This window comes from Ornithorhynchus anatinus, chromosome 4, assembly GCF_004115215.2.
Source record: "Ornithorhynchus anatinus isolate Pmale09 chromosome 4, mOrnAna1.pri.v4, whole genome shotgun sequence".
NCBI classification, from domain to species: Eukaryota; Metazoa; Chordata; class Mammalia; order Monotremata; family Ornithorhynchidae; genus Ornithorhynchus; species Ornithorhynchus anatinus.
Window position 1 is genome coordinate 127811680 of NC_041731.1, and position 24995 is coordinate 127836674.

The following is a 24995-nucleotide window of genomic DNA, read 5'->3' on the forward strand; positions in this document are numbered from 1 at the left end:
GGGAGGTGAAGGGGGGGCGTAGAGGGGGAGCAGAGGGAGCAGAAGGAAAAGGGGGAGCTCAGTCTGGGAAGGCCTCTTGGAGGAGGTGAGCTCTAAGTAGGGTTTTGAAGAGGGGAAGAGAATGAGTTTGGCGGAGGTGAGGAGGGAGGGAGGGACTGCAAGACGACGTATCCCAGGGGTCGACGGCGGGATAGGCGTGAACAGGGGACAGTGAGGTGTTGAGCGGCAGAGGAGCGGAGCGTGCGGGGTGGGCAGTAGAAAGAGAGAAGGGAGGAGAGGTAGAAGGGGGCGAGGTGATGGACAGCCTTGAAGCCTAGAGTGAGAAGTTCTGATGCAGTAATCCAGGCAGGATAGAACAAGTGATCATACTAATGTGGTAGCAATTGGAATGGTGAGGGAAGGGCAGATTTTAATGGCATTTAAAGGTGGAACTGACAGGATTTAGTAATGGAGTGAATATGTACATTGCATGAGAGAAAGAAGTCAGGCCTAATGCCAAGGTTATGGGCTTATGAGACAGGAAGGATGGTGGTGCCGTCTACGGTGATGGGAAAGTCAGGTGGAGGATAGGGTTTGGTTAGGAAGATAAGGAGCTCTGTTTTGGACATGTTAAGGTTGAGGTGATGGGAGGACATGTAAGTAGAGATGACCTGAAGGCAGGAGGAAATGCAAGAATGCAAAGAAGAAGAGAGATCGGGGCTGGAGATGTAGATTTGGGGACTATCTACATAGAAGTGGTAGTTGGAACCAAGACAGTGAATGAGTTCTTCTAGGGAGTGGGTATAGATGGAGTCTAGAAGGGGACCCACAACTGAACCTTGAGGGACCCCCACAGTTAGGGGGTGGGAAACAGAAGAGGAGTCAACAAAGGAGACTGAGAATGAGTGGCCAGAGCGAAAAGAGGAGAAGCAGGAGAGGACAGTGTCAGTGAAGTTGAGGTTGAATAATGTTTCCAGGAGAAGGGGGTAGTTCACAGTGACAAAGGTAGCTGAGAGGTCAAGGAGGATCAGAATGGAGTAGAGGCCATTAGATTAGGCAAGAAGGATACAATACAATTGAATGATTGAATGAATGAATGAATTGAATGCATGATGAAGGGATGGGGAGTGAGTGAGTTGAGTTCACTAAAGAAGGTTGTGTTGAGAATGGCACTTTGGTCATAAAGGGAAGCTGGTTTGGGTCTGGAGGCTAAGTTGGACATGATGAATTGAGAAAATCGGGTAGCAAAATCGCATGGAAAATTGGATGGCAATAGCAAAAAAGAGCTGTCAAAATATTCACTGCAACATCCAGCATCCAATCAATGGGATTTATTTAGCTCTCACTATGTGCACAGCACTGTACTAAGTGCTTGGGAGAGTACAAAATGTTAGAGTTCATAGACGTGATCCCTGCCCACCAAGAAGCAACATGACCTAGTGGAAAGAGCACAGGCCTGGGAGTCAGAGGATCCAGATTCTAATTCTGGCTCTGCCAATTGCTTGCTGTGTGAACTTGGGCAAATCATTTAACTTCTCAGTTTCCTCAACTGTTAAATGGGGATTCAATACCTGTTTTCACTTCTACTTAAGATTCTAAACCCCATGCAGGAGAGGAACTGTGTCCAACCTAATTGATTTGTACCTACCCCAGAGCTTAGAACAGTGTTTGACACATAGTAACTCCTAAACAAGTACCATTAAATAAAAGAAACAATGAAGAGTTTACAATCTAGAGTGTTCTGCACACATTAAGTGCTCCATAAATTCCTTTGATTAATTTACTGATTAATAGAGAGGGAGACTTTGAAATAAATTACAGATGGGGTTAAATTGATGGTATAGAGGAAATGGAAACTCTTTATCCCAAATCCCTTAATGCCTATGTTTTAAGCACTGTGCTTCTTTCTTCCCATCTTCCATTTTTCCTTTTTCCCATATCTGATACTCTAATAATTCATACTTATTAAAATAAAAGCAGAAATTTCCCACAGCAACCCAAGAATCACATTGGCCTAGCAGAAAGAGCACAGACTTGGGAATCAGAGGAGCTGGGTTCTGTCTGTGGCTCTGCCAAATGCTCACTGTGTGATCTTGGGCAAATCGTTTATCTTATCTGTAAAATGGGTATTAAATCCTCTTCTGTCCAATATAGACTGTGAGCTTCATGTGGGACAAGGGCTTTGTCCAACATAATAAACTTGCATGTATCCCAGGGCTTAGAACATTGCTTGACACATAGTAAATTCTTAAATACCATAAAAATAACAAAAAAACCTTTGCTTGGCCTAAGAGTCTTGGGATGGTTCTAAGATCCTCGGGCTGGTTCTAAGAGCCTATCTCTTTTTCTTGTTGTTTCTGGAGCTTTTCTGATACTTGCTGCCTTCAACTGAAAAGGTTTATCGGTGTTGAATGGAAGTCTTCTCTGTTCACAGCTTTTACTCTGGATAAATGGCATCTATCAGCTTATAAAGGATTAATATATGGAAATGGTTAAGTCTAATCGGGGGTGTAAAACACATTCACTTGGGGAAATGCTGAAGTTTGACCTCCTCGTGTGTGAATTGAAAGAAACACACACACACCCCGCCCTCTTTCTGTTACTTCACTAAACATGTACTGCTTCCTTCAACCTACTTGGATGGAAAGAAAAACATGCAGTAGCCTTGGTCAGCCATAAAGGGCAAGATGCCTTATTAAAGCATTTTCCCTTGCTTCAGATCGGGGGGCTTTACCTCTCTTTAGCCCAGCTGATTCCTCTCCCAGGGGATTCCGACCTTTATTACTCACTGACAACCCATTTGACAAATAGCTTTTCCCCCTGCAATAGCTGGGGCCCAGCCATCTGGTTTTTCCCTAGAGACGCATGTGTTATTCATAATGACATTTTTGTTGGTTGTCCCCTGGAGGACGGCACCTGCCTGCTGATTTCCTCTTTGACCCCGGGATATGTCACCAAGGTCGCAGAACTGGCCCTGCTCTCGACACTGTTATAAAGAGCCTCTCTGTGTAACTCTTTTATAGTATCTTTGGTTTGTTTTAATGGTATTTGGATCTGCTAAGCATTTACTATGGGCCCGGCACTGTACTGAGCACTGGGGTGCATACAAACTAACCAGATTGGACCGAGTCGCCGTCCCACGTGGGGCTCACAGTCTTAATTTCAAGATGAGGGAACTGAGGGATGGAGAGGTGAAGTGGCATGCCCAAGGTCACACGGTAGGCCAGTGGCGGGGCTGAGATTAGGATTCAGGTCCTTCTGACTCCCAGGCCTGGGCTCTAGCCACTAGACCACGCTTTTTTCCTTGGATGCTGCGGTTTTGGGAAATTTTCCTTTGGGCTAGGAGTGGGCTCCATTCAGCTTGGAAGCCCGAATCAAAGCGGGCAGAGAGAGTTTAAGGACAAAAGCAGAGATCGAGGTTTTGCTCTGACCTCAGGGAATGCATCTATTGGATTCAACTGAAATAGACTATATGGTTTTAAGACTGCTGCCATATACTGTAACTACAAATTCAGACTATACTTTGAATGGAATTAAATTTCTGGGTATTATTGTTATTGTTTTTCTAAAATATGTTTAATAATTGTGTTGAACTAAGAGAGGTTGCATGGCACCCTCCTCCCTCTGGCATGGAAAAACCTCCCTTCTCAAATTTGACAGTCTCCCCAACTTCAAAGCCTTATTGAAGGCCCATCTCCTCCAAGAATCTTTCCCTGACTAAGCTCTCCTTTCCTCTTCTCTCTCTCCCTTCTGCATCATCCTGACTTGCTCCCTTTATTCACCCCCTCCCAATCCCACAACTCTATGTCCATATCTGTAATTAATTTGTTGCAGCGTGGCTCAGCGGAAAGAGCACTGGCTTGGAAGTCAGAGGTCATGGGTTTGAACCCCTGCTCTGCCACTTGTCAGCTGTGTGACTTTGGGCAAGTCACTTAACTTCTCTGTGCCTCAGTTACCTCATCTGTCAAATGGGGATGAAGACTGTGAGCCTCACATGGGACAGTCTGATGACCCTGTATCTAGCCCCGCGCTTAGAACAGTGCTCTGCACATCGTAAGTGCTTAACAAACCAACATTATTATATTAATGTCTGTCTCCCCCTCTAGACTGTAAACTCTTTGTGGGCAGGTAATGGGTGTGTTTGTTGTTATACTGTACTCTCCCAAGTGCTTAGTACAGTGCTCTGCACACAGTAAGCACTCAAATACAACTGAATGCAAAAATGGATTTGGCTTAATATCCAAAAGGATATTGTCTCTGCTTTCATTTAAAATATGAATAGATTAAGGTTCAAGATGAAAAGCCAAATGCAGCACATCTGATTGACCCAACAGTATAATCTTGTAATTATTAATGTTTGAGGATTTGCTATCTTGGATCTGTTTTGAATTAGATTTTGTTGACTGGAAACTCCTGATAGGCAGGGAACATGCCTGCTAATTCTGTTGTATTGTACTCTCCCAACTGCTTAGTACTTGTCAGCTGTGTGACTTTGGGCAAGTCACTTAACTTCTCGGTGCCTCAGTTACCTCATCTGTAAAATGGGAATTAAGACTGTGAGCCCCACGTGGGACAACCTGATTCCCTTGCGTCTACCCCAGAGCTTAGAACAGTGCTTGGCACATAGTAAGTGCTGAACAAATACCAACATTATCACGGGGCTCTGCACATAGTAAGCGCTCAATAAATACCACTGATGATGACTGAATTCTTCTCATAGAACATTTAAAGTGGAGAGGAGCGTCTGGATTTTAGCTGAGCTAGGCAATTGGAATTCCGTTTCTGTTCACCTCTGGATTCTAGCAATGAAAAGTACTAAAATGAGCTTTGGGGAAAAGGGATAAGTGGGTTGTTTAAAAGAGAAAGACAGAATATGAGTCTGAAATGATGCATTTGGCTGGTTTCTTCGGAAGATATTTCATGTCAAGACTGAAAATGTTCAAACCAGTTTTCCTAGAAGTAGCCAGTGATAAAAATCAACCTCCAACCAATTTTCTTCATGCTGAAACCATGTTAATTTTTGAGCAAAAAGACAAAAGCACTTGTAACAGAATATAATAATCTGATTATTGGTTATCCTTAAAGGCTCTAAAGCTACTGCTTCAAATAGTAACTAGGCTACAAATGGCTGCTAAAAGCAATTGATCTCATCAAATTCATAGCTACAAAGATGATTTATTGACTTACTAATTTCCCGCGATGGTTTTGTCGAGGTCTCGACAGAAACCTGGAATTCTCTCTGGGCTCATTCATTTAGGAGACGGAGAGATGAGATTGTTTGAAGTGAATGTTATATTTGCATCTTGTTCCCGTTAACAACCCTAGGTCGGCACATGATTCTGCATGCTATATTCCATTATTATTTATCCGTCCAAAATAAAGAGGGGATTGACACTGTGAGAAGACAGGAGACCTGGGTTCTAACCTAATTATCATCCCCTTCTCCACCCTGGCTCAATCCCTGAGATTGAGCCAGATTAAGGTTCTTTTTTTTTTTTTACAGTGTTTGTTAAATGCTTGCTATTTAATAATTTTAATAATGATAATAGTATTTTTAAGCGCTTACTATGTGCCAAGCACTGTTCTAAGAGCTGGGATAGATACAAGGAAATCAGGTTGTCCCACGTGGGGCTCACAGTCTTAGTCCCCATTTTAGAGATGAGGTAACTGAGGCCCAGAGAAGTGAAGTGACTGGCCCAAAGTCACACAGCTGACAGGTGGCAGAGCTGGGATTCGAACCCATAATCTCTGACTCCCAAGCCCGGGCTCTTTCCACTTAGCCATGATGCTTCTCTGCATATTTGGTAGGCACTGTGCAAAGCACTGGGGTAAATTCAAGCTGGCCAGGTTGGACACAATCCTTGTCCCACGTGGGGCTCAAACCCATTTTACAAATGAGGGAACTGAGGCACAGAGAAGTTAAGTGACTTGCCCAAGGTCACACAGTTGATGTGTGGTGGAGCTGGGATTAGAATCCAGGTCCTTCTAATTCCCAGGCCCATGCTCTACCCACTAGGCACACATCTACCAACTCTGTTATAGTGCCCTCTCCCAAGTGCTTAGTCCAGTGCTCTGTACATACTGAAGGCTCAATAAATACAACTGATTGGTTAATTGACTGATTGAATTCCCATCCATCATGGAAATTTATTCACCATTCGGCATGGCTCAGTGGAAAGAGCCCGGGCTTGGGAGTCAGAGGTCATGGGTTCGAATCCCAGGCTCTGCCACTTGTCAGCTGTGTGACTGTGGGCAAGTCACTTAACTTCTCTGTGCCTCAGTTACCTCATCTGTAAAATGGGGATTAACTGTGAGCCTCAAGTGGGAAAACCTGATTACCCTGTATCTATCCCCGCGCTTAGAACAGTGCTCTGCACATAGTAAGCGCCTAACAAATACCAACATTATTTAGGCCTTAATGATTGGATGTCCCTCCTGTTTTACCCCAAAAGAGAAATCCCTTGAGGATGATTTTCCTCTCATCTCCAAGTAAATCTACCTTTATGCTAAAATGACCCTTAAAGATCAGCAATTTTTGCCAGCTGCCGCTTTCAGAATATCCCAGAGACTTTCAAACCTCTGCTTCGGTTCTCTGATTGTTTCAATTCTAAAATAAAATGTAAGGTAAAGAAAAACGAAACAGCATGGCCTCGTAGATAGGGCATGGGCCTGGGAGTAAGAAGGACCTGGGTTCTAATTCCAGGTCCCCCAAGGTCTGGGTGACGTTGGGCAAGTCACTTCGCTTCTCTGGACCTCAGTTACCCTGCAAGTAAAATGGGGATTAAGATTGGGAGACCCATGTGGGATGGGAATATGCCCAACCTGATTACCTTGTATCTACCCAGGGCTTAGTACACGGCTTGGCACATAGTAAGCATTTAACAACTACTTAAAAAAAAAAAATCGGATTATTACGGCCCTTCAAAAAATCATGACCTCCAATAGTTCAGCATTTCCAGACTTTCTGATGTTCTCTGTGTGGCTTAATTTGCTCAAGCCCCATTTTAACAATCATAGCAATTAATCACAAAAATGAACAGGGAACTATCATCTGGTATCAGAGAGCAATGGTAAAGCCAAGCCTACGAAACACACAGCTCTAGTCTACTCTCCCAAATATTTAGTGCAGTTCTTGCCACACAGTAGACTGAAAGGTCCTGGATTTCATGGATCTTGTTTACCAAGTTCATCATATTGTACTCTCTTCTTGAGAAGCAGCATGGCGTAGTGGATAATTAATTAATTAATGTTGGTATTGGTTAAGCGCTTACTATGTGCAGAGCACTGTTCTAAGCGCTGGGTAGATACAGAGTAATCAGGTTGTCCCAAGTGAGGCTCACTGTCTTAATCCCCATTTCACAGATGAGGGAACTGAGGCACAGAGAAGTTAAGTGACTTGCCTACAGTCACACAGCTGACAAGCGGCGGAACCGGGATTCAAACCCATGACCTCTGACTCCCAAGCCCGTGCTCTTTCCACTGAGCCACGCTGCTTGTCTAAGCACGGGCCTGGGAGTCAGAAGGTCATGGGTTCTAATCCCGGCTCAGCCACTCGTCTGCTGTGTGAGCTTGGGCAAGTCACTTCGCTTCTCTGGACCTCAGTTACCTCATCTGTAAAATGGGGATTGGACTGGGTCCAACCCGATTTGCTTGTATCTACACCAGTGCTTAGTAGAGTGCCTGGCACATAGTTAAGCGCTAAACAAATACCATCATCATCATCATCTTCCAAGAGCTTAGAACAGTTGCTCTGCACATCATAAGAGCTCAATAGATACCAATGATTGATTTATACAACTGTGAATGGCCAAATAATTCATTCAATCATATAATTTATTCAATCATATTTATTGCATGCTTACTATATGCAGAGCATTGTACTAAGTATTTGGGAGAATACAATAGAACAATCATACAATCACTCATCCTATCCCACCTACCTCCTTGCTGACCTCCCAGCTGCCTGCCTCTCCCCTCTGCAGACCATATTTCACTCCTCTGCCCAGATTACCTTTGTACAGAAACATTCAGGTCATGTCCCCTGCCTCCTCAAAAATCTCCTGTGGATCCCCATCCAACTCCATATCAAACAAAAACTCCTCATCATTGGCTTTAAAGCGGTCAGTCACCTTGCCCCCTCCTACCTCACCTAGCTACTCTCCTCCTACAACCCAGCCTGCGCACTCCGCTCCTCTTGCGCTAAGCTTCTCACTGGGCCTCCATCTCGTCTATCTCACCGCTGACCCCTCACCCACGTCCAACGCCCTCCCTTCTCAATTCTGACAGACCATTACTCTCCTCCCTTTAGAGTCTTATTGAAGGCATATCTCCTCCAGGAGGCCTTCCCTGACTAAGCCCCCCAGTTTCTTCTTCTCCCACTCCCTTCTATCTCACCCTGCCATGCTCCCTTTGTTCTTCCCCGCCTCAGTCCCTACAGCACGTACGTATATACCTATAATTTTATTCCTTGTTTTGACATCTTTCTCCCTGACATCTACACTGTGAATTCACTGTGGACAGAAATTTTCATTGTTTATCAATGTATTGTACTTTCCCAAGTGCTTAGTACAGCGCTCTGCAAACAGTAAGTACTAAATAAGTATGATTGAATGACTGAATGAATGAACAATAAACAGACACATTCTCTGCCCTCAACCAGCTTGCAGTCTATCTTTGATCTATTTTCTGAAGTTCAAGGATGGTTCTTATTTTTTTTCTCTCATTTGTTATTAATGATAAGGATAATAATAATAATCGTGGTATTTGTTAAGTGCTTACTATGTGTCAAACATCGTTCTAAGTGCTGGGATAGATTCAGGATAACCAGGTTGGACTCAGTCCCTGTCCCACATGGGGCTCACAGGTTTAATCCTCATTTTACAGATGAGGTAACTGAGGCACATAGAAGTGAAGTGATTTGCCCAAGGTCCCACAGCAGACAAGGGCTGGAGCCGGGATCAGAACCCACGTCCTCTGATTCCCAGGTCCGTGCTCTTTCACTAGGCCACGCTATTTCCCAAAGTATCACTATGTGCTGTGTGTCCCTTTATTCATTCATTCAATCGTATATTTTGAGCGCTTATTGTGTGCAGAGCACTCTATTAAGCACTTGGAAAGTGCAATTCAGCAAGAGATAGAGACAATTCCTACCCAACAACGGGCTCACAGTCTAGAAGGGGGAGACAGACAACTAAACAAACAGACAGGCATCAATACCATCAAAACAGATAAATAGTGGGACAGGACTTGTGTCCAACCTGATTAACCTGAACCGTCCCCAGCACTTAGTAAAATGTTTGGCACGAAGTAATCACTTAAATACCATAGCTATCAGCATTACAAAATATTCAGAAAAATTCTCTTTAGAGCAAGAATATTCATTCACTCATTCATTCAAATCAATCGTATTTATTGAGAGCTTACTGTGGGCAGACCACTGTACTAAACGCTTGGAAAGTACAGTTCGTCAACGGAGAGAGATAACTCACAGTCTAGAAGGGGGAGACAGACATCAAAACAAGTAGGCATCAATAGCATCAGAATAGATAAATAGAATTATAGAATATGGTATTCCAAATTCCCCAACACAAGACCATTTCATCTAGTTTCAATATTTCTGCCCCAGTTATAGGTGTAATTACATATATATAATAAATAATTATGATAATTGTGGTATTTGTTAAGTGTTTACTATGTTCCAGGTACTGTATAAAGTGCTGGGATAGATACAACATAATTAGGTTGGACACAGTCCCTGTCCCAAGTAGGGCACATAGTCTTAATCCTCATTTTACAGATGAGGGAACTGAGGCACAGAGAAGTTAAGTGATTTGTCCAGGTATGTGGTGGAGCTGGGATTAGAATCCAGGTCGTTCTGACTTCCAGGCCCATTCTGCATCCACTGGGCCACACTGCTTCACTATATATACTATATATTCATATAAATATAATCACATACAATTTGCTTAAATCATCACATTTCATTTTAGCTAAGCTCTAGATATTCATCACAACAGGCCTAATTGGGAAGGTGCATACACTCTACCTCTCTAGACTGGCAGGGAATGTGTTTGTTGTTATATTGGATTCTCCCAAGTGGTTGGTACAGTGCTTTGCAAAAAGTAAGCGCTCAATAAATATGATTGATGAACTTGAAAAATACATTTAATGGGATTTCAAACGTTCTCTGAATATAGTATTCACTTTAGGAAGTTCAGAATGATTTATCCGTGGTAATTGCCATCAGCTGGTCAGATGCTTTGAATGAAAGATTTATCAAGTTGATTGATTACTGTGGAGAGGGGATTCTTAAAAATTAGGAGACAAAAATGATCACACGCATTTCCTGCTGTTCCCACTGTCTTTATCCATCTCTCTCTTACAAACCTCCAGCTCCTGTAAGACTGTAAGCTCCTTGTAGTCAGGGAATGTGTCTGTTTACAGTAGTGCTCTCTCAAATGCTTAGTACAGTGTTCTGCACACAGTAAGAGCTCAATAAATACAATTGACTGACTCCAAAAGAGACAAGGAACTATATCTGATCTGCTCTGTCTGCAGTTACCTTGGGTTTCACACAGAGTAAGTCCTTAATGTACCATTCATTCATTCAATAGTATTTATCGAGCGCTTACTATGTGCAGAGCACTGTACTAAGCGCTTAGAATGTACAATTCGGCAACAGATAGAGACAATCCCTGCCCACTGATGGGCTCAGAGTCTATTCCGGGGAGACAGAGGGACAAAAACAATAGCAATAAATAGAATCAAAGGTATATACATCTCATTAACAAAATAAATAGGGTAATAAAAATATATACAAATGAGCGGACAGGCAGAGTGCTGAGGGGAGGGGAAGGGAGAGGGGGAGGAGCAGAGGGAAAGAGGGGGAAAAGGGGGCTTAGCTGAGGGGAGGTGAAGGGGGGGCAGAGAGGGAGCAGAGGGAAAAGAGGAAGCTCATTCTGGGAAGGCCTCCTGGGGGAGGTGAGCTCTCAGTAGGGCTTTGAAGAGGGGAAGAGAGTTGGTTTGGCGGAGGTGAGGAGGGAGGGCATTCCAGGACAGCAGGAGGACGTGGGCCAGGGGTCGATGGCGGGATAGCCGAGAACCGGGGACAGTGAGGAGGTGGGCGGCAGAGGAGTGGAGCCTGCGGGGAGGACAGTAGAAAGAGAGAAAGGAGGAGAGGTAGGAGGGGACAAGGTGATGGAGAGCCTTAAGCCTAGAGTGAGAAGTTTTTGTTTCTTGCGGAGGTTGATCTAGTACCAGATATTACTAGATTTCAAATAGGATAAGAATTCTTTAGGCATTTTGTTACCTAAGCATTAACTTAGAGGATGCTTTTTCAGAATTATAAAGCTGCCCTGAAAGTCATAGACTGAAGAAATCTCTCTTAGAGCCTGAATTTATCTTAGTACAGGTAAATAATGATTTTATAACTGTCTCCCAGAACCTTCCAATTGTCCTTCCTCATTTTGATTATCATAATAATAATGTTGGTATTTGTTAAGTACTTACTATGTACAGAGCACTGTTCTAAGCACTGGGGTAGATACAGGGTAATCAGGTTGTCCCACGTGAGGCTCACAATCTTAATCCCCAATTTACAGATGAGGTAACTGAGGCACAGAGAAGTTAAGTGACTTGCCCACAGTCATACAGCTAACAGGTGGCAGAGCCAGGATATAGTGGTGAATTCTGCAATTTAAAGTTCTGGGTTCGAGAATTCAAACAGTGAACAAAATCAACCAGCTGAACAGAGAAGAGAAGACAGAGCTGATTTAAAAGGAGTGTGTGCCGGGACTTTCAAATAGAGCAAGCGCCACTGAATAGTCAGAGAGACCATGATGAATTGATTCAGAGCTTTTGTTCTCCCATACATTCAGAATGACGCCTGCCATCGGTTAATCTAGACGTCATCATCCATCTGAACGAGAGGGAACATGACCCAGGGAAAAGGGCATCAGCCTGGGAGGCTGGAGATCGGGGTTCTAGTCCCCGCTCTGCCACCTGCCCGCTGGGTGACCTTGGAGAAGTCATTTAAATCTCCTTGGGTTTTAGTTTTTTCACCTGCAAAATCTGCAGATTTTTCATGAAGTAGGGACTGGGTTCAATCTGATTATCTTGAACCTACACCAGAGCTTGGCTCGCTTAATAAATATCACTGAAAAATCGGAAAAGCGCAAAGACCGTGTAGATAGGCTTCCGGTACAGTAACATTTTCTAGGAATGTTCTGTGAGACAAAAAAATTATAAAACCCACTTCTTCTTTCTATCATTCAACCCATCACTAAATCCTGTCCTTTCCACCTTGGCAACATCACTAAAATCTGCCTTTTCCTCTCCATCCAAACCGCTATCACATTAATCCAATCACTCAGCCTATCCCACCTTGATTACTGTATCAGTCTCCTTGGCGACCTTCCAGTCTCCTGTCTCTCCCACTCCGGGCCATATTTCACCCTGCTGCTTGGCGCTACAGTCTCGCATTTCCTCCTGCCTCCAGGACGTCTCCACCTGGATGTCTGCTCACCAACTAAAACTCCACATGTCTAAAACTGAGTTCCTTATCTTCCCACCCAAACCCTGTCCTCTCCCTGACTTTACCATCACCGTAGACAGCACCACCATCCCTCCTGACTCACAGGCCCATTACCTCGATGTGATCCTTGACTCTCTCTTTCAAGTCACACATTCATTCCATCACAGTATCCTGTCGGTTCCACGTTCGCGACACGGTTAAAATCCGCTCTTTCACCTCCATCTGAACTGCCACCACGCTAATACAATCACTTATCCTCACACAGCTTGAATTTTGTATCAGCCTCCTTGTTGACCTCCCTGACTCTTCCTAGTCCAGTCCAAACTTCACTCTGCTGTCCGGATCATTTTTACAAAAGTGTTGAGGCCATGTTTCCCCACTCCTCAAAAAACTTCAGTGGTTTCCCCTCCACCTCCACATCAAACAAAAAGTCCTCATGATTGGTTTTAAAGCAGTCAATCACCTTGCCCTCTCCTACCTCACTGCTCTCTTACTACCGCCTTACTACCACCCAGCTCACACACTTCACTCCTCTAATACTAACCTTCTCATTGTATCTCATTCTTGTCTATCTCATCGCCGACTCCTCACCAACATCCTCCCTCTAGCCTGGAATGCCCTTCCTCCTCAAATCCTTCAGATGATGACTCTCCCTCTCTTCAAAATCTCATTGAAGGCACATTTCCTCCAAGAGGCCTTCCCTGACTAAGCTCCCATTTCCTCTTCTTCCACTTTCTTTTTTGTTGCCCTGACTTGCTCCTTTTATTCATTCGCCCTCCCAGCCCCTCTGCACTTATGTACATATCTCTCATTTATTCATTTATATCAATGTCTGTCTTCCCCTTTAGACTGTAAGCTCACTGTGGGCAGGGAATGTGTCTATTGTAATTTCCCAAGTGCTTAGTACAGTGCTCTGCAAATAGTAAGTGCTCAATAAATACAATTTGGTGAACAAATGCTTAATACGATTATGAAGTCAGCAGCAGAAAGGAACAGGGGCTGCACTGAGGTCATGTCCATGTGCATGAGGATGAACAGAGCAAGCTGGAACTGAAGAATCCTGGGTCACTATAAGCTCGCTGAGGGCAGGAAAAGTGTCTACTGTTATGTTATACTCTCCTAAGTGCTTAGTTCAGTGCTCTGCACACAGTAAGCACTCGATAAATAAGACTGATTGAATTTGGTAGATTGGAGGTAACATGAGGTGAAGTATAATAATAATAATGATGGTATTTGTTAAGCACTTCCTATATGCCAAGCACTATTCTAAGTTCTGGGGTAGATACAAGGTAATCAGGTTGTTCTTCGAGGGGCTCACAGCCTTCATCCCCATTTTACAGATGAGTTAACTGAGGCAGAGAGAAGTTAGGTGACTGGCCCGAAGTCACACAACTGATAAGTGGTGGAGCCAGATTAGAACACAGGACCTCTGAATCCTAAGCCCATGCTCTTGCCACTAAGCCACACTGATTCTCAAGTATCACATATGCTAATTTCCACTACATGCTCCCAAGGGATTAGGTCAGTGCTCTGCACATAGCGGACATTCAATAAATGCCATTGATTGACTGAATGAGCATTCACACGTCATCTCTGGTTGTCACCTCTCAAACTGTTTGGAAAAGCAAGATTGACAGTTACCACATTGCTATTCTTAGAGAAGCAGCATGGCCTAGCGGGGAGAACACGGGCCTGGGAGTCAGAAGGACCTGTGTTCTAATCCAGGCTTCACCACTTGTCTGCTGTGTGACCTTAGCAGAGTCACTTCACTTCTCTGTGCTTCAGTTCTCTCATCTGTAAAATGTGGATTTAGACTGTGACCCTCATGGGGAACGAGGACTGAGTCCAACCTGATTAGCTCGTATCTACCCCAGTGCTTAGTAGAGTACCCGGAACTTAGTAAGTACATTCATTCATTCAATAGTATTTATTGAGCGCTTACTATGTGCAGAGCACTGTACTAAGCGCTTGGGATGAACAAGTCGGCAACAGATACAGTCCCTGCCGTTTGACGGGCTTACGGTCTAATCGGGGGAGACGGACAGACGAGAACAATGGCAATCAACAGAGTCAAGGGGAAGAACATCTCGTAAAGACAATGGCAACTAAATAGAATCAAGGCGATGTACAATTCATTAACAAAATAAATAGGGTAACGAAAATATATACAGTTGAGCGGACGAGTACAGTGCTGTGGGGATGGGAAGGGAGAGGTGGAGGAGCAGAGTACTTAACACTGTTAAGTACTTAACACTGTTATTATTGTTGCATTGTACTGAACGTCGCGGTCAGGGCTGGTGCGGAGAGGGTTTATTAAGCTCATCTCTGAGATCATGAGCTGGAGTTTGACTTTTAGAACCTTCTTTACAGGACTTCCCTCTGGTGGGGAGGAGGTTGACTTGCAGCAAAAGATAGGGAGATGTTAATCCATCAGTGGTACTTATTGAACCCTTCCTATATTGAACCCTTATTGAGCCCTTATTGACCATTGTGCCAAGCACTTGGGAGAATACGATGGAGCAAGTCGCCATGTTTCCTACCCTAAAGGAACTTATAATCTAGTGAAAGAAACAGACTATAAAATGTTACAGGTAAGGGGAACTAGTTTTAAGGAAAAGTCCAGGGAAAACGAGGAAGCGGCAGACCAGCAGCTAGATGGTCAGAGACCATAACAACGATAACGGAAAAACCGTTAGAAAGGTTGCGAGTTAGGGCAGAGGACGGGACGTTCTGGAGAAACTATATCCATGGAGTCGCTATGATTCGGAAAGGAATCGATGGCGCTTAATAATAAGGGAAACATCTAGACTGTGAGCTCGTTGTGGGCAGGAATGTCTCTATTTGTTGTTTTATTGTACTCTCCTAAGCACTTAGTACAGTTATTTATACACAATAAGCACTCAATAAATATGATTTAATGAATGAATTTGTTGTTTAAGGACATATAGAGAGGGGCTGTGCGGGTAAAGGGACAGGTGTTTACCTATGTGTTTGAAGGGTACAGACTCAAGTGCACAGGTGTTCCAATGGGGATGGGGTGAAGCAGCATGGCTTAGTGGAAAGAGCCTGGGCTTGGGAATCAGAAGACATAGGTTCTAATCCTGGCTCCGCCACATGTCTTCCGTGTGACCTTGGTAAGTTCTCTGTGCCTCAGTTACCTCATCTGTAAAAAATGGGGATTAAGAGTGTGAGCCTCATGTGGGGCAATCTGATTACCTTTCATCTATCCCAGGTCTTAGAACAGTGCTTGGCACATAGTAAGCACATAACAAATACCATTATTATTATTATTAATTAGGAAGGCGTCCTGGAGGAGGTGCAATTTAGTAGGGCTTTGAAGATTGGAAGAAAGGTGGTCTGCTGAATATGAAAGGGGAGGGCAACCCGGACAAGAGGGACGATGTCAGTCAGTCAATAGTATTTATTGAGTGCTTACTGTGTGCAGAGCACTGTACTATGCGCTTGGGAGAGTACGCTAGAACAATAAACAGTCACATTCCCTGCCCCAGTTAGCTTAGACTCTAGAAGGGGCAGTTTAGAGGGAGGACATGAACTAGGGGTTGATGGTGAGAGAGACAAGATGGATTCACAGTGATTGGGTGGTGGTCAGAGGGGCGGAGAGTGTGAGCTGGGTTAATAATAATAATGATGATGTTGGCATTTATTAAGCGCTTACTATGTGCCAAGCACTGTTCTAAGCACTGGGGTAGATACAGGGTAATCAGGTTGCCCCACGTGGGGCTTACAGTCTTAATCCCCATTTTACAGATGAGGTAATGGAGGCCCAGAGAAGTTAAATGACGTCTCCAAAGTTACATAGCTGATGAGTGGCAGATCCGGGATTAGAACCCATGACCTCACACTCTCAAGCCCGTGCTCTTGCCACTAAGCCATGCTGCTTCTATGACCCAAAAGCCTTTCCCACAGTCCTTCAGCCGATTCACCCATATCAGAGTGGGGGTCTCGTGGGGCCCCTGGGCTCTCATCACCTCCATCTTCACTTTTTCAAATCTTAATTTCCTTGCTTTCTCCCACTCCCTTCCGCATCACCCTGACTTGTTCCCTTATTCACATCTCCACCAGTCCTAAAGCACTTACGTCCATATCTGTCATTTATTTATATTAATGTCTGCCTCCCTCTCCAGACTGTAAACTCACTGTGGGAAAGAAATGTCTGTTTATTGTTCTATCATACTCTCCCAAGCGCTCAGTACACTGCTCTGCACACAGCAAGTGCTCAAAAAATACGATTAAAGAATGAATAATTTCTATCTCCTCCTCCAGACTGTAAGCTCGTTGTGAGCAAATGTTATTGTTTTTTGTTTATTCAATCGCATGTATCGAGTGCATGTCTCTTTATTGTTACACTGTTTTCTCCCAAGTGCTTAATAAAGTGATCTGCACACAGTAAGCGCTCAGTAAATACGATTGACCGACTGACTGACTTTGTTTCTCATCCACGTCCCGAGCTGTGAGACGGGCAGACCGTACCCGGCACCTGCTGGAAATTCTGACGCCTAGGGATGTGTGATCGCACCCTAGAAATCGTCGCGCCACCCACATTTCCCCAGAATTCTGGGAGCCCTGACAAGTCATAGTTAAACATACGTGAAAACTTTCTTCTTCTCAAGGTTTTCTTTCTCAGCGTAAGAAAAACAAAGAAATCTGTGCCAAAGTCTGACACATATCAAAGTCCCCCTCGCCCAGTTTGCTGCTCGGTGTACACTCTTTCATTCTACTTGCCGGCTTAGCTTCTCTAACCCTGACCCTCTCTATTTGCCTTTTGCCATCACTGTGGACACTACCACCACCCTCCCTGTCTCACAAGCCTAAAACCTTGGCATTATTCATTCATTCATTCAATAGTATTTATTGAGCGCTTACTATGTGCAGAGCACTGGACTAAGCGCTTGGAATGGACAAATCGGTACCAGATAGAGACGGTCCCCGCCCTCTGACGGGCTTACGGTCTCATCGGGGGAGACGGGCAGACGAGAACGATGGCAATAAATAGAATCGAGGGGAAGAACATCTCATTGAAACAGTAGCAAATAAATAGAATCAAGGTGATGTACATCTCATTAACAAAATAAATAGGGTGATGAAGATACATCCAGTTGAGCGGACGAGTACAGTGCTGAGGGGAGGGGATGGGAGAGGGGGAGGAGCAGAGAGAGAGGGGGGAGAAGAGGGTTTGAGAGGGGGGAGAAGAGGGTTTAGCTGCCGAGAGGTGAAGGTGGGGGTAGAGGGAGCATAGGGAAAAGGGGAGCTCAGTGTGGGAAGGCCTCTTGGAGGAGGTGAGCTTTAAGTAGGGATTTGAAGAGGGGAAGAGAATGGTTTGGTGGAGGTGAGGAGGGAGGGCGTTCCAGGACCGTGGGAGGACGTGGCCCAGGGGTCGACGGCGGGACGGGCGAGAACGGGGGAGGGTGAGGAGGTGGGCGGCAGAGGAGCGGAGCGTGCGGGGTGGGCAGTAGAAAGATAGAAGGGAGGAGAGGTAGGAAAGGGCAAGGTGATGGACAGCCTTGACGCCTAGAGTGAGAACTTTCACTCCCTCCCAGCCCCACAGCACTTACATCCATATCAGTAATTTATTTATCTGCACGTCTGTCTACCTGCCTCTAGACTGTAAGCTCATCATGGGCAGGGAATGTTTTCATTTTATATTGTACTCTCCCTAGCATTTAGTACAGTGCTCTGCACACAGTTAAGTGTTCAGTAAATATGATTGAATGAATGAGTTAATGAATTAGTCTCTCTCACTCAACGCACACATTCAGTCAGTGAACGCCACCACCTTCCCTCTCTCACAAATCCAAAACCTTGGCCTTATCCTTGATTCCTCCCTCTGATTCAATCCACATGTTCAGCAGTCATCAAATCCTGTCAGTTCTAGCTCCAAAGCATCTGCAGAAGCAGCACGGCTTAGTGGTTAGAACATGGGCCGGTGAGTCAGAAGGACCTAGGTTCTAAACCCAGCTTCTCCACTTGTCTGCTGTGTGACCTTGGGTAAGTCACTTCACTTCTCTGGCCCTCAGTTACAACATCTGTAAAATGGGGAGTAAGCATGTGAGCCCTTTGTGGGACAGGGATGTGTCCAACCTGATTAACTTGTATCTACCCTTGCTCTTAGAACAGAACAGTCTAACCCTTCCTCTCCATTTAAAGTGCTACCCCGTGGGTGCAAGCACCTGATACGTTAAGACTCAACCACTGCATCAGCCTCCTGGCAGATCTCCCTGACTCCCATTTCTCCCCTCTCCAGTTCCTGCTTCACTATCCTACCCATATTACTTTTTTTAAAACATCGCTCTGTGCACATCTTCCCACTCCTCAAAAACTTCCGACGGTTGCCCTTCCCCCTTGGCATCCAGCAGAAACTCCGCACCACCAACTTTAAAGCAGTCCATCAGCTTTCCCCGCTCCTTACGATAATAATAATGGTACTTCTTAAGTACATACAATGTGCCAAACACTGTTCTAAGAGCAAGGGTAGATACAAGTTAATCAGGTTGGACACATCCCTGTCCCACATAGGGCTCACACGCTTACTCCCCATTTTACAGATGAGGTAACTGAGGGCCAGAGAAGTGAAGTGACTTACCCAAGGTCACACAGCAGACAAGTGGAGAAGCTGGGATTAGAACGTAGGTCCTTCTGACTCACCGGCCCATGTTCTAACCACTAAGCCGTGCTCCTTCTCATAGTATTATGTAGCACTTTTATTACCAAAGCGGTCTCACATTAATTAGTTCATTTCAGCCCGCACAACAACACTATGAGGCGGGGAGATAAGGCAGGTATTTTTATCCCCATTTTACAGAAGGGAAAACTGAGGAACTCCTCTCCCATGACACCCCACCTCAAAATCCTCTCTCCTCTGAAGCTTACACTCACTGTGCCCCTTTCTCCTCTCTCCGTTCGGTGCTCCTGGTTCAACTCCCCCTCCTTTCCTGAGAGCCTTCCCCCTTCGCATCTGCCGGACCAGAGTCCTCCCCACCTCCAAAGACCTTCAGCAATTCCACATTTCCACAGAGTTCTGGGAGCCCTGTCAAGTCATAGTTAAACATACATGAAAACTTTCTTCTTCTCGAGGTCATCTCCTCCTGGAGGTCTTCCCTGATTAAGGTCCCATCTCCCCACCTGATATCTCCTCTCTCAACTGGCACTGCAGCATTTTTGGACAGCTACCACTTTGGCACCCACATTCCACCCTCCTACCTCTTTTGACTGTCTCTCCTTGAGGGCCCAATCCTGTTGTCTTCTTACAAGCCCTTAGTTCAGTGTTCTGCACACGCTCAATAAAGGCTACTGCGTGGCTCAGTGGAAAGAGCACGGGCTTTGGAGTCAGAGGTCATGGGTTCAAATCCTGGCTCGGCCACTTGTCAGCTGTGTGACTGTGGGCAAGTCACTTAACTTCTCTGTGCCTCAGTTACCTCATCTGTAAAATGGGGATTAAGACTGTGAGCCCCACGTGGGACAACCTGATTCCCCTGTGTCTACCCCAGCGCTTAGAATAGTGCTCTGCACATAGTAAGCGCTTAACAGATACCAACATTATTATTATTATTACTGGCTGATTTCTCCCCGAGACCTTCTTTAAATCCAACAATATTGAGTTTTTCTAAGAACACACTCCACGATTTACTGGATGCCTTCACTAACCTCTTAAACGCAGTGTCTTCTCACATTCGAAGTCTGCTTGGCAAGCCGTCTGGAAGAAAGAACATTTTGTCAGATGTTTGGGGAAAATTACCCCAGTCCCCAAGGGAAATGGAAGATCTGCTACTTGCCAGGATATAATTCATTCAATCATATTTACTGAGTGCTCACTGTGTGCAGAACACTGTATCCTTAAGGGGCAGGCAATGCTCAGGTCTACTAGGAAGGGATCTAAACTTTGAGCTGTTTGACCACAGTAGCTAGCTCTGGACTAATAATTGCAATCACTTCACTTCTGTTGTGTAGACACACACACACACATACACCATTCCCTACACGTTGCCTGAATGGGAATCACAATCTAGGAGCGAGACAACAGGTATTTTATTCCCCACTTTACAGTTGAGGAAACTGAGGCACAGAGAAGTGACTTGTCCAAGGTCAAACAGCAAGCAATTGGCAGAGACAGGATTAGAACACAGGTCTTCTGACTTCCAGGCCCAGACTCTTTCCACTTGGCCACACTTCTGGGAATGTCTTTCATCCAAAATCCTAGAAATTCTAGAAACAGTTATTCAATAGTTACTGTAGGTAGATGATGATGATGATGATGATAGCATTTGTTAAGCATTTACTACATCACTAAAATGTGCCCTATCCTCTCCATCCACACTGCTAACACACTTATCCAATCACTCATCCTATCTCGTCTGGATTATAGTATCGGCCTCCTTGCTGACCTCCCAGTCTCCTGTCTCTTCCCCATTCTAGTCCAGACTTCATTCTGCTGCCCGGATCATTTTTCTACAATAAACATTGAAGTCCTCCTCAAAAAACTCCAGGGGTATCCCATCCACCTCAGCATCAAACAAAAACTCCTCACCATTGGCTTTCAACCCATCCACCACTTTGCCCCCTCCTACCTCACCTCACTACTCTCCTTCTACAACCCAGTCCACACACTCCTCTCCTCTGGTGCCGCTAACCTCCTCACTAGGCCTCCATCTCTCCTGTTTCACCACCGACCCCTCACCCACGTCCTGCCTCTGGTCTGGAGCGCCCTCCCTCCTTAAATCTCACAGACAATTACTCCTCAGTCCTCCAAGTTGAGAGGCCTTCCTGAATAAATTGGTATTATAGAAAACTCACATTCTAATACTCTGGTTGGGGGCTTCATATCACGATAAGAAGGGGCAAGAGGGAGGTAATTATCTGGTCCCTGGTACCAACACATATGGGCGGATTTGGAGGCATATTTAGGGATGGAGAAGGAAAACCAAAACCAAAGTTTTATCAAGGGGATATTTTGCAAGAGGAGGGAGTTATCTATCCTGAGGCAGGATGTAGTTGAGGGGTCAGAGGTGAGAGAGATGAGGTCGAGGTACAGTGAGTAGGTTGGCGTTAGTGGAATGAAGGGTGCGGGACTAGGTTGTAGTAGGAAATCAGAGAGGTAAGGTAGGAGAGGGCAAAGTGACTGAGTGCTTTAAAGCTGATGATAAGGAGATTCTGTTGATGCAAAGGTGGATGGGCAACCTCTGGAAGTTCTTGAGGAGAGAGGAAACATGGACGTAACAGTTTTGTAGCAAAATGATCTATACAGCAGAGTGAAGTACAGACTGGAGTGGGGAGAGGCAGGAGGTAGGGACGTCAGCAAGGAGGCTGATGCGGTAGTCAAAACAGGATAGGAGAAGTGCTTGAATGAACGTGGTGGCAGTTTGCATGGAGAGGAGAGGGTGGATTTGAGCAATGTTGTGAAGCTTGAACTGACAGGATTTAGTGACAGACTGAATATGTGGGTTGAATGAGAGAGCTCAGTTTAAATCAATCACTCTAAATCCCACACTCTAAGGCAGACAAGCACAGATTTCTTTGGTTCTGTTGATCTCTTGGTTACAGGAAGACGAGGAGGTACAAATATCATTCATTGTTCACCAAATCACTGGCCTTGGCTGAGAGAGGGCGATTCATAAAGCCTTGTCCGTGAAGCTATCGTGCCTGCTGGTTAACTAAGGATACTTATTGATCATATACTGGGTGCAGACTTATTGATCATATACTGGGTACAGAACACTGTTCTACGTGTTTGGGAAAGTGCAAAATAGAGTCAGCAGCCATAATCCCTGCCCACAAGGAGTTTATCGTGACATTTCTGCACCAGACAAGCCACTTGGGCCGGCAGGGAATGAAACACCTCAGTTCACAGGTTAGATACTTGAATCCAAGGTGGGAATTTGGGGAGGGGGCCCTTAAAGATGCTTAGGTCCACAAGGCCCCAAACCAGTAAACTCGTTTTGGGCAGGGAATGTGTTTATTGTTGTACTGTACTCTCCCAAGTGCTTAGTACAGTGCTTTACACACAGTAAATACTCAATAAATATGACTGAATGAATTGCAGAATCAACGGGGACAGCTGGGACTCACCATATTAACTTGGAAATGACCTCTCTCTAGTGGACATCGGAGAAATAGCAGGGACAGGCTGTAGAACTTGCTTTGCCAATATCTATTTTTTTAATGGTAGTAATAATTGTGGTATCTGTCAAGCGCTTACTATGTTCCGGGCACCGTACTAAGTGCTGGGGTGGATACAAGCAAATCAAGTTGGTCAAGTTGGACACAATCCAGTGGTATTTGATAAGCACTGACTATGTGTCAAGAACTGTTCTAAGCACTGGGGTAGGTACAAATTAATCAGGTCAGGCACAGTCCCTATCCCACGAGGGGCTCACGGGCTTAATCCACATTTTATAGATGAGGTAACTGAGACACAGAGAAGTCATGTGACTTTTCCAAGTTCAGACATTAATCAAAAAATGGTACTTATTGAGCACTATGTGCAGAGCACTGTACTAAGTGCTTTGGAGAGTCCAATACAGTAGATTTAGCAGACATGTTACCTGCCTTTTATGAGCTTTACAGATAAATGGCAGGGCTGGGATTAAACCCAGGTCCTTCTGAATCCCACATCTTTGCTTTATCCACTAGGCCATGATGCTTCTCAGATAATAAGGATTATTGTCTGAAGGAGTGAAAAGCAAATATTTAATAATAATAAAATAATGTTGGTATTAGTTAAGCACTTACTATGTGCAGAGCACTGTTCTAAACGCTGGGGTAGATACAGGGTAATCAGGTTGTCCCACGTGAGGCTCAGAGTCTTCATCCCCATTTTACCGATGAAGTAACTGAGGCACAGAGAAGTTAAGTATCTTGCCCACAGTCACATAGCTGATAAGTGGCAGAGTCGGGATTCTAACCCATGACCTCTGACTCCCAAGCCTGTGCTCTTTCCACTGAGCCACGAATATTAATTGTGATATTTAAGTGCTTATTATTTGCTAAGCACTGTACTAAGCACCAGTATAGGTACAGGATGATAATAATAACTGTGGTATTTGTTAAGAGCTTACTATGTGCCAGGCACCGTATTAAGCCCTGAGGTGGATAAAAGCAAATCGAGTTGGACACACTCCCCGCCCCACGTGGGGCTCAAAGTCTCAATCCCCAATTTACAGATGAGGTAAGTGAAGTCCAGAGAAGTGAAGTGACTTGCCCCAAATCACAGGGCAGACAAGTGGCGGAGGTGGGATTGGACACAGTCCATGTCCCACATGGGGCACCCCGTCTAAGTAGGAGCAAGCACAGCAATTGAATATTCATTTTACAGCTGAGGAATGGAAGCAAAGATGAGTGAAATGACTTGCCCAAAGTCACACAGCAGGCAGGTGGTGGAGCTAGGATTAGAACTCAGGTCTTCTGACGTCTAGGCCCATGTTCTTTCCTTTAAGCTATGCTAACATCTCTTATTATAGGAGGCTGAACTCCTTTTTTAGGGTGTTTATGTGTCAAGCACTGTTCTAAGGCCTGGGGTAGATATAAGTTAATCAGGCCAGATACCCCCTCTCAGGATCACACCTGGAAAGTTTCCAGTCCTCTACCAGTCTCGGCTATAGAAGGGAGAGTGAAGCAGAGGCCTGTCCATTCCATTCCTAGCTTGGCCAGGGGCTAGCGAGGGGCAGGCCATCGGCTACAAATCAAAACTCACCCATGCTGGGCAGCAGCGGCAGGGCAGAGAGTCGAGGGCGGAAACTCAAGTTTACTGTGCGGAACGAGGCTGTGGTAAACCACTGTCGGATTTTTACCAAGAAAACTCTATGGAACCACTACCATAACAATTGCAGATGGAGAGCGGGACGTTCTGGGAGAATTACTTCCGTGGCGTCGCTATGGGAGGGAGACGACTCCACGGCATAAAGCAAAATAAGGCCAGGCACGGTCCCTGTCCCAGGGGAGGCTTCTAGTCTAAGTAGGAGGGAGAACAGTCACTGAATCCTCATTTTGCAATTGAGGAAACTGAGGCCCAGAGAAGTGAAGTGTCTTGCCCAAGGTCACCCAGCAGACAAGTGGTGGAGCCAGGATTAAAACCCAGGTCCTCTAGCTCCCAGGCCTGTGCTTTATCCACTAGACCATGCTGCTTCTCATTTATTAAACTAGTGTAAGAGTAGAGTCTTCCCTTAAACACTGTTTGATTATGAGGATGGAGCCTAGCCTAAGGGATAGAGCTCAGGCCTGGGAGTCAGAAGGACCTGGGTTCTAGTCCTGGCTCCTCCACTTGTCTTCTGTATGGCCTTCAGCAAGTCGTTTCATTTCTCTGGACCTCAGTTTCCTCATTTGCAAAATGGAGATTCAAAACTAGCTACTTGGACCGCGAGACCCATATGGGGCAGGAACTATATCCCACTTAATTAACTGGTATCTATCCCAGTGCTTAGAACGGTGCTTGACACATAGTAAATGCTTAACAAATATAATAGTACTACTACTA

General features: G+C 45.0%; 1 protein-coding gene across 1 annotated transcript in view; it reads right to left on the reverse strand.

The window, feature by feature from the left end:
• The window catches only part of C4H4orf50 (chromosome 4 C4orf50 homolog), a 109967-nt gene that overhangs the window by 28031 nt on the left and 56941 nt on the right, over positions 1 to 24995 (reverse strand). The window contains exon 11 of the mRNA XM_039911941.1: positions 20174 to 20222. Coding sequence (XP_039767875.1) covers positions 20174 to 20222 — 49 coding nt within the window. The remainder of the gene's footprint in view (positions 1 to 20173; positions 20223 to 24995) is intronic.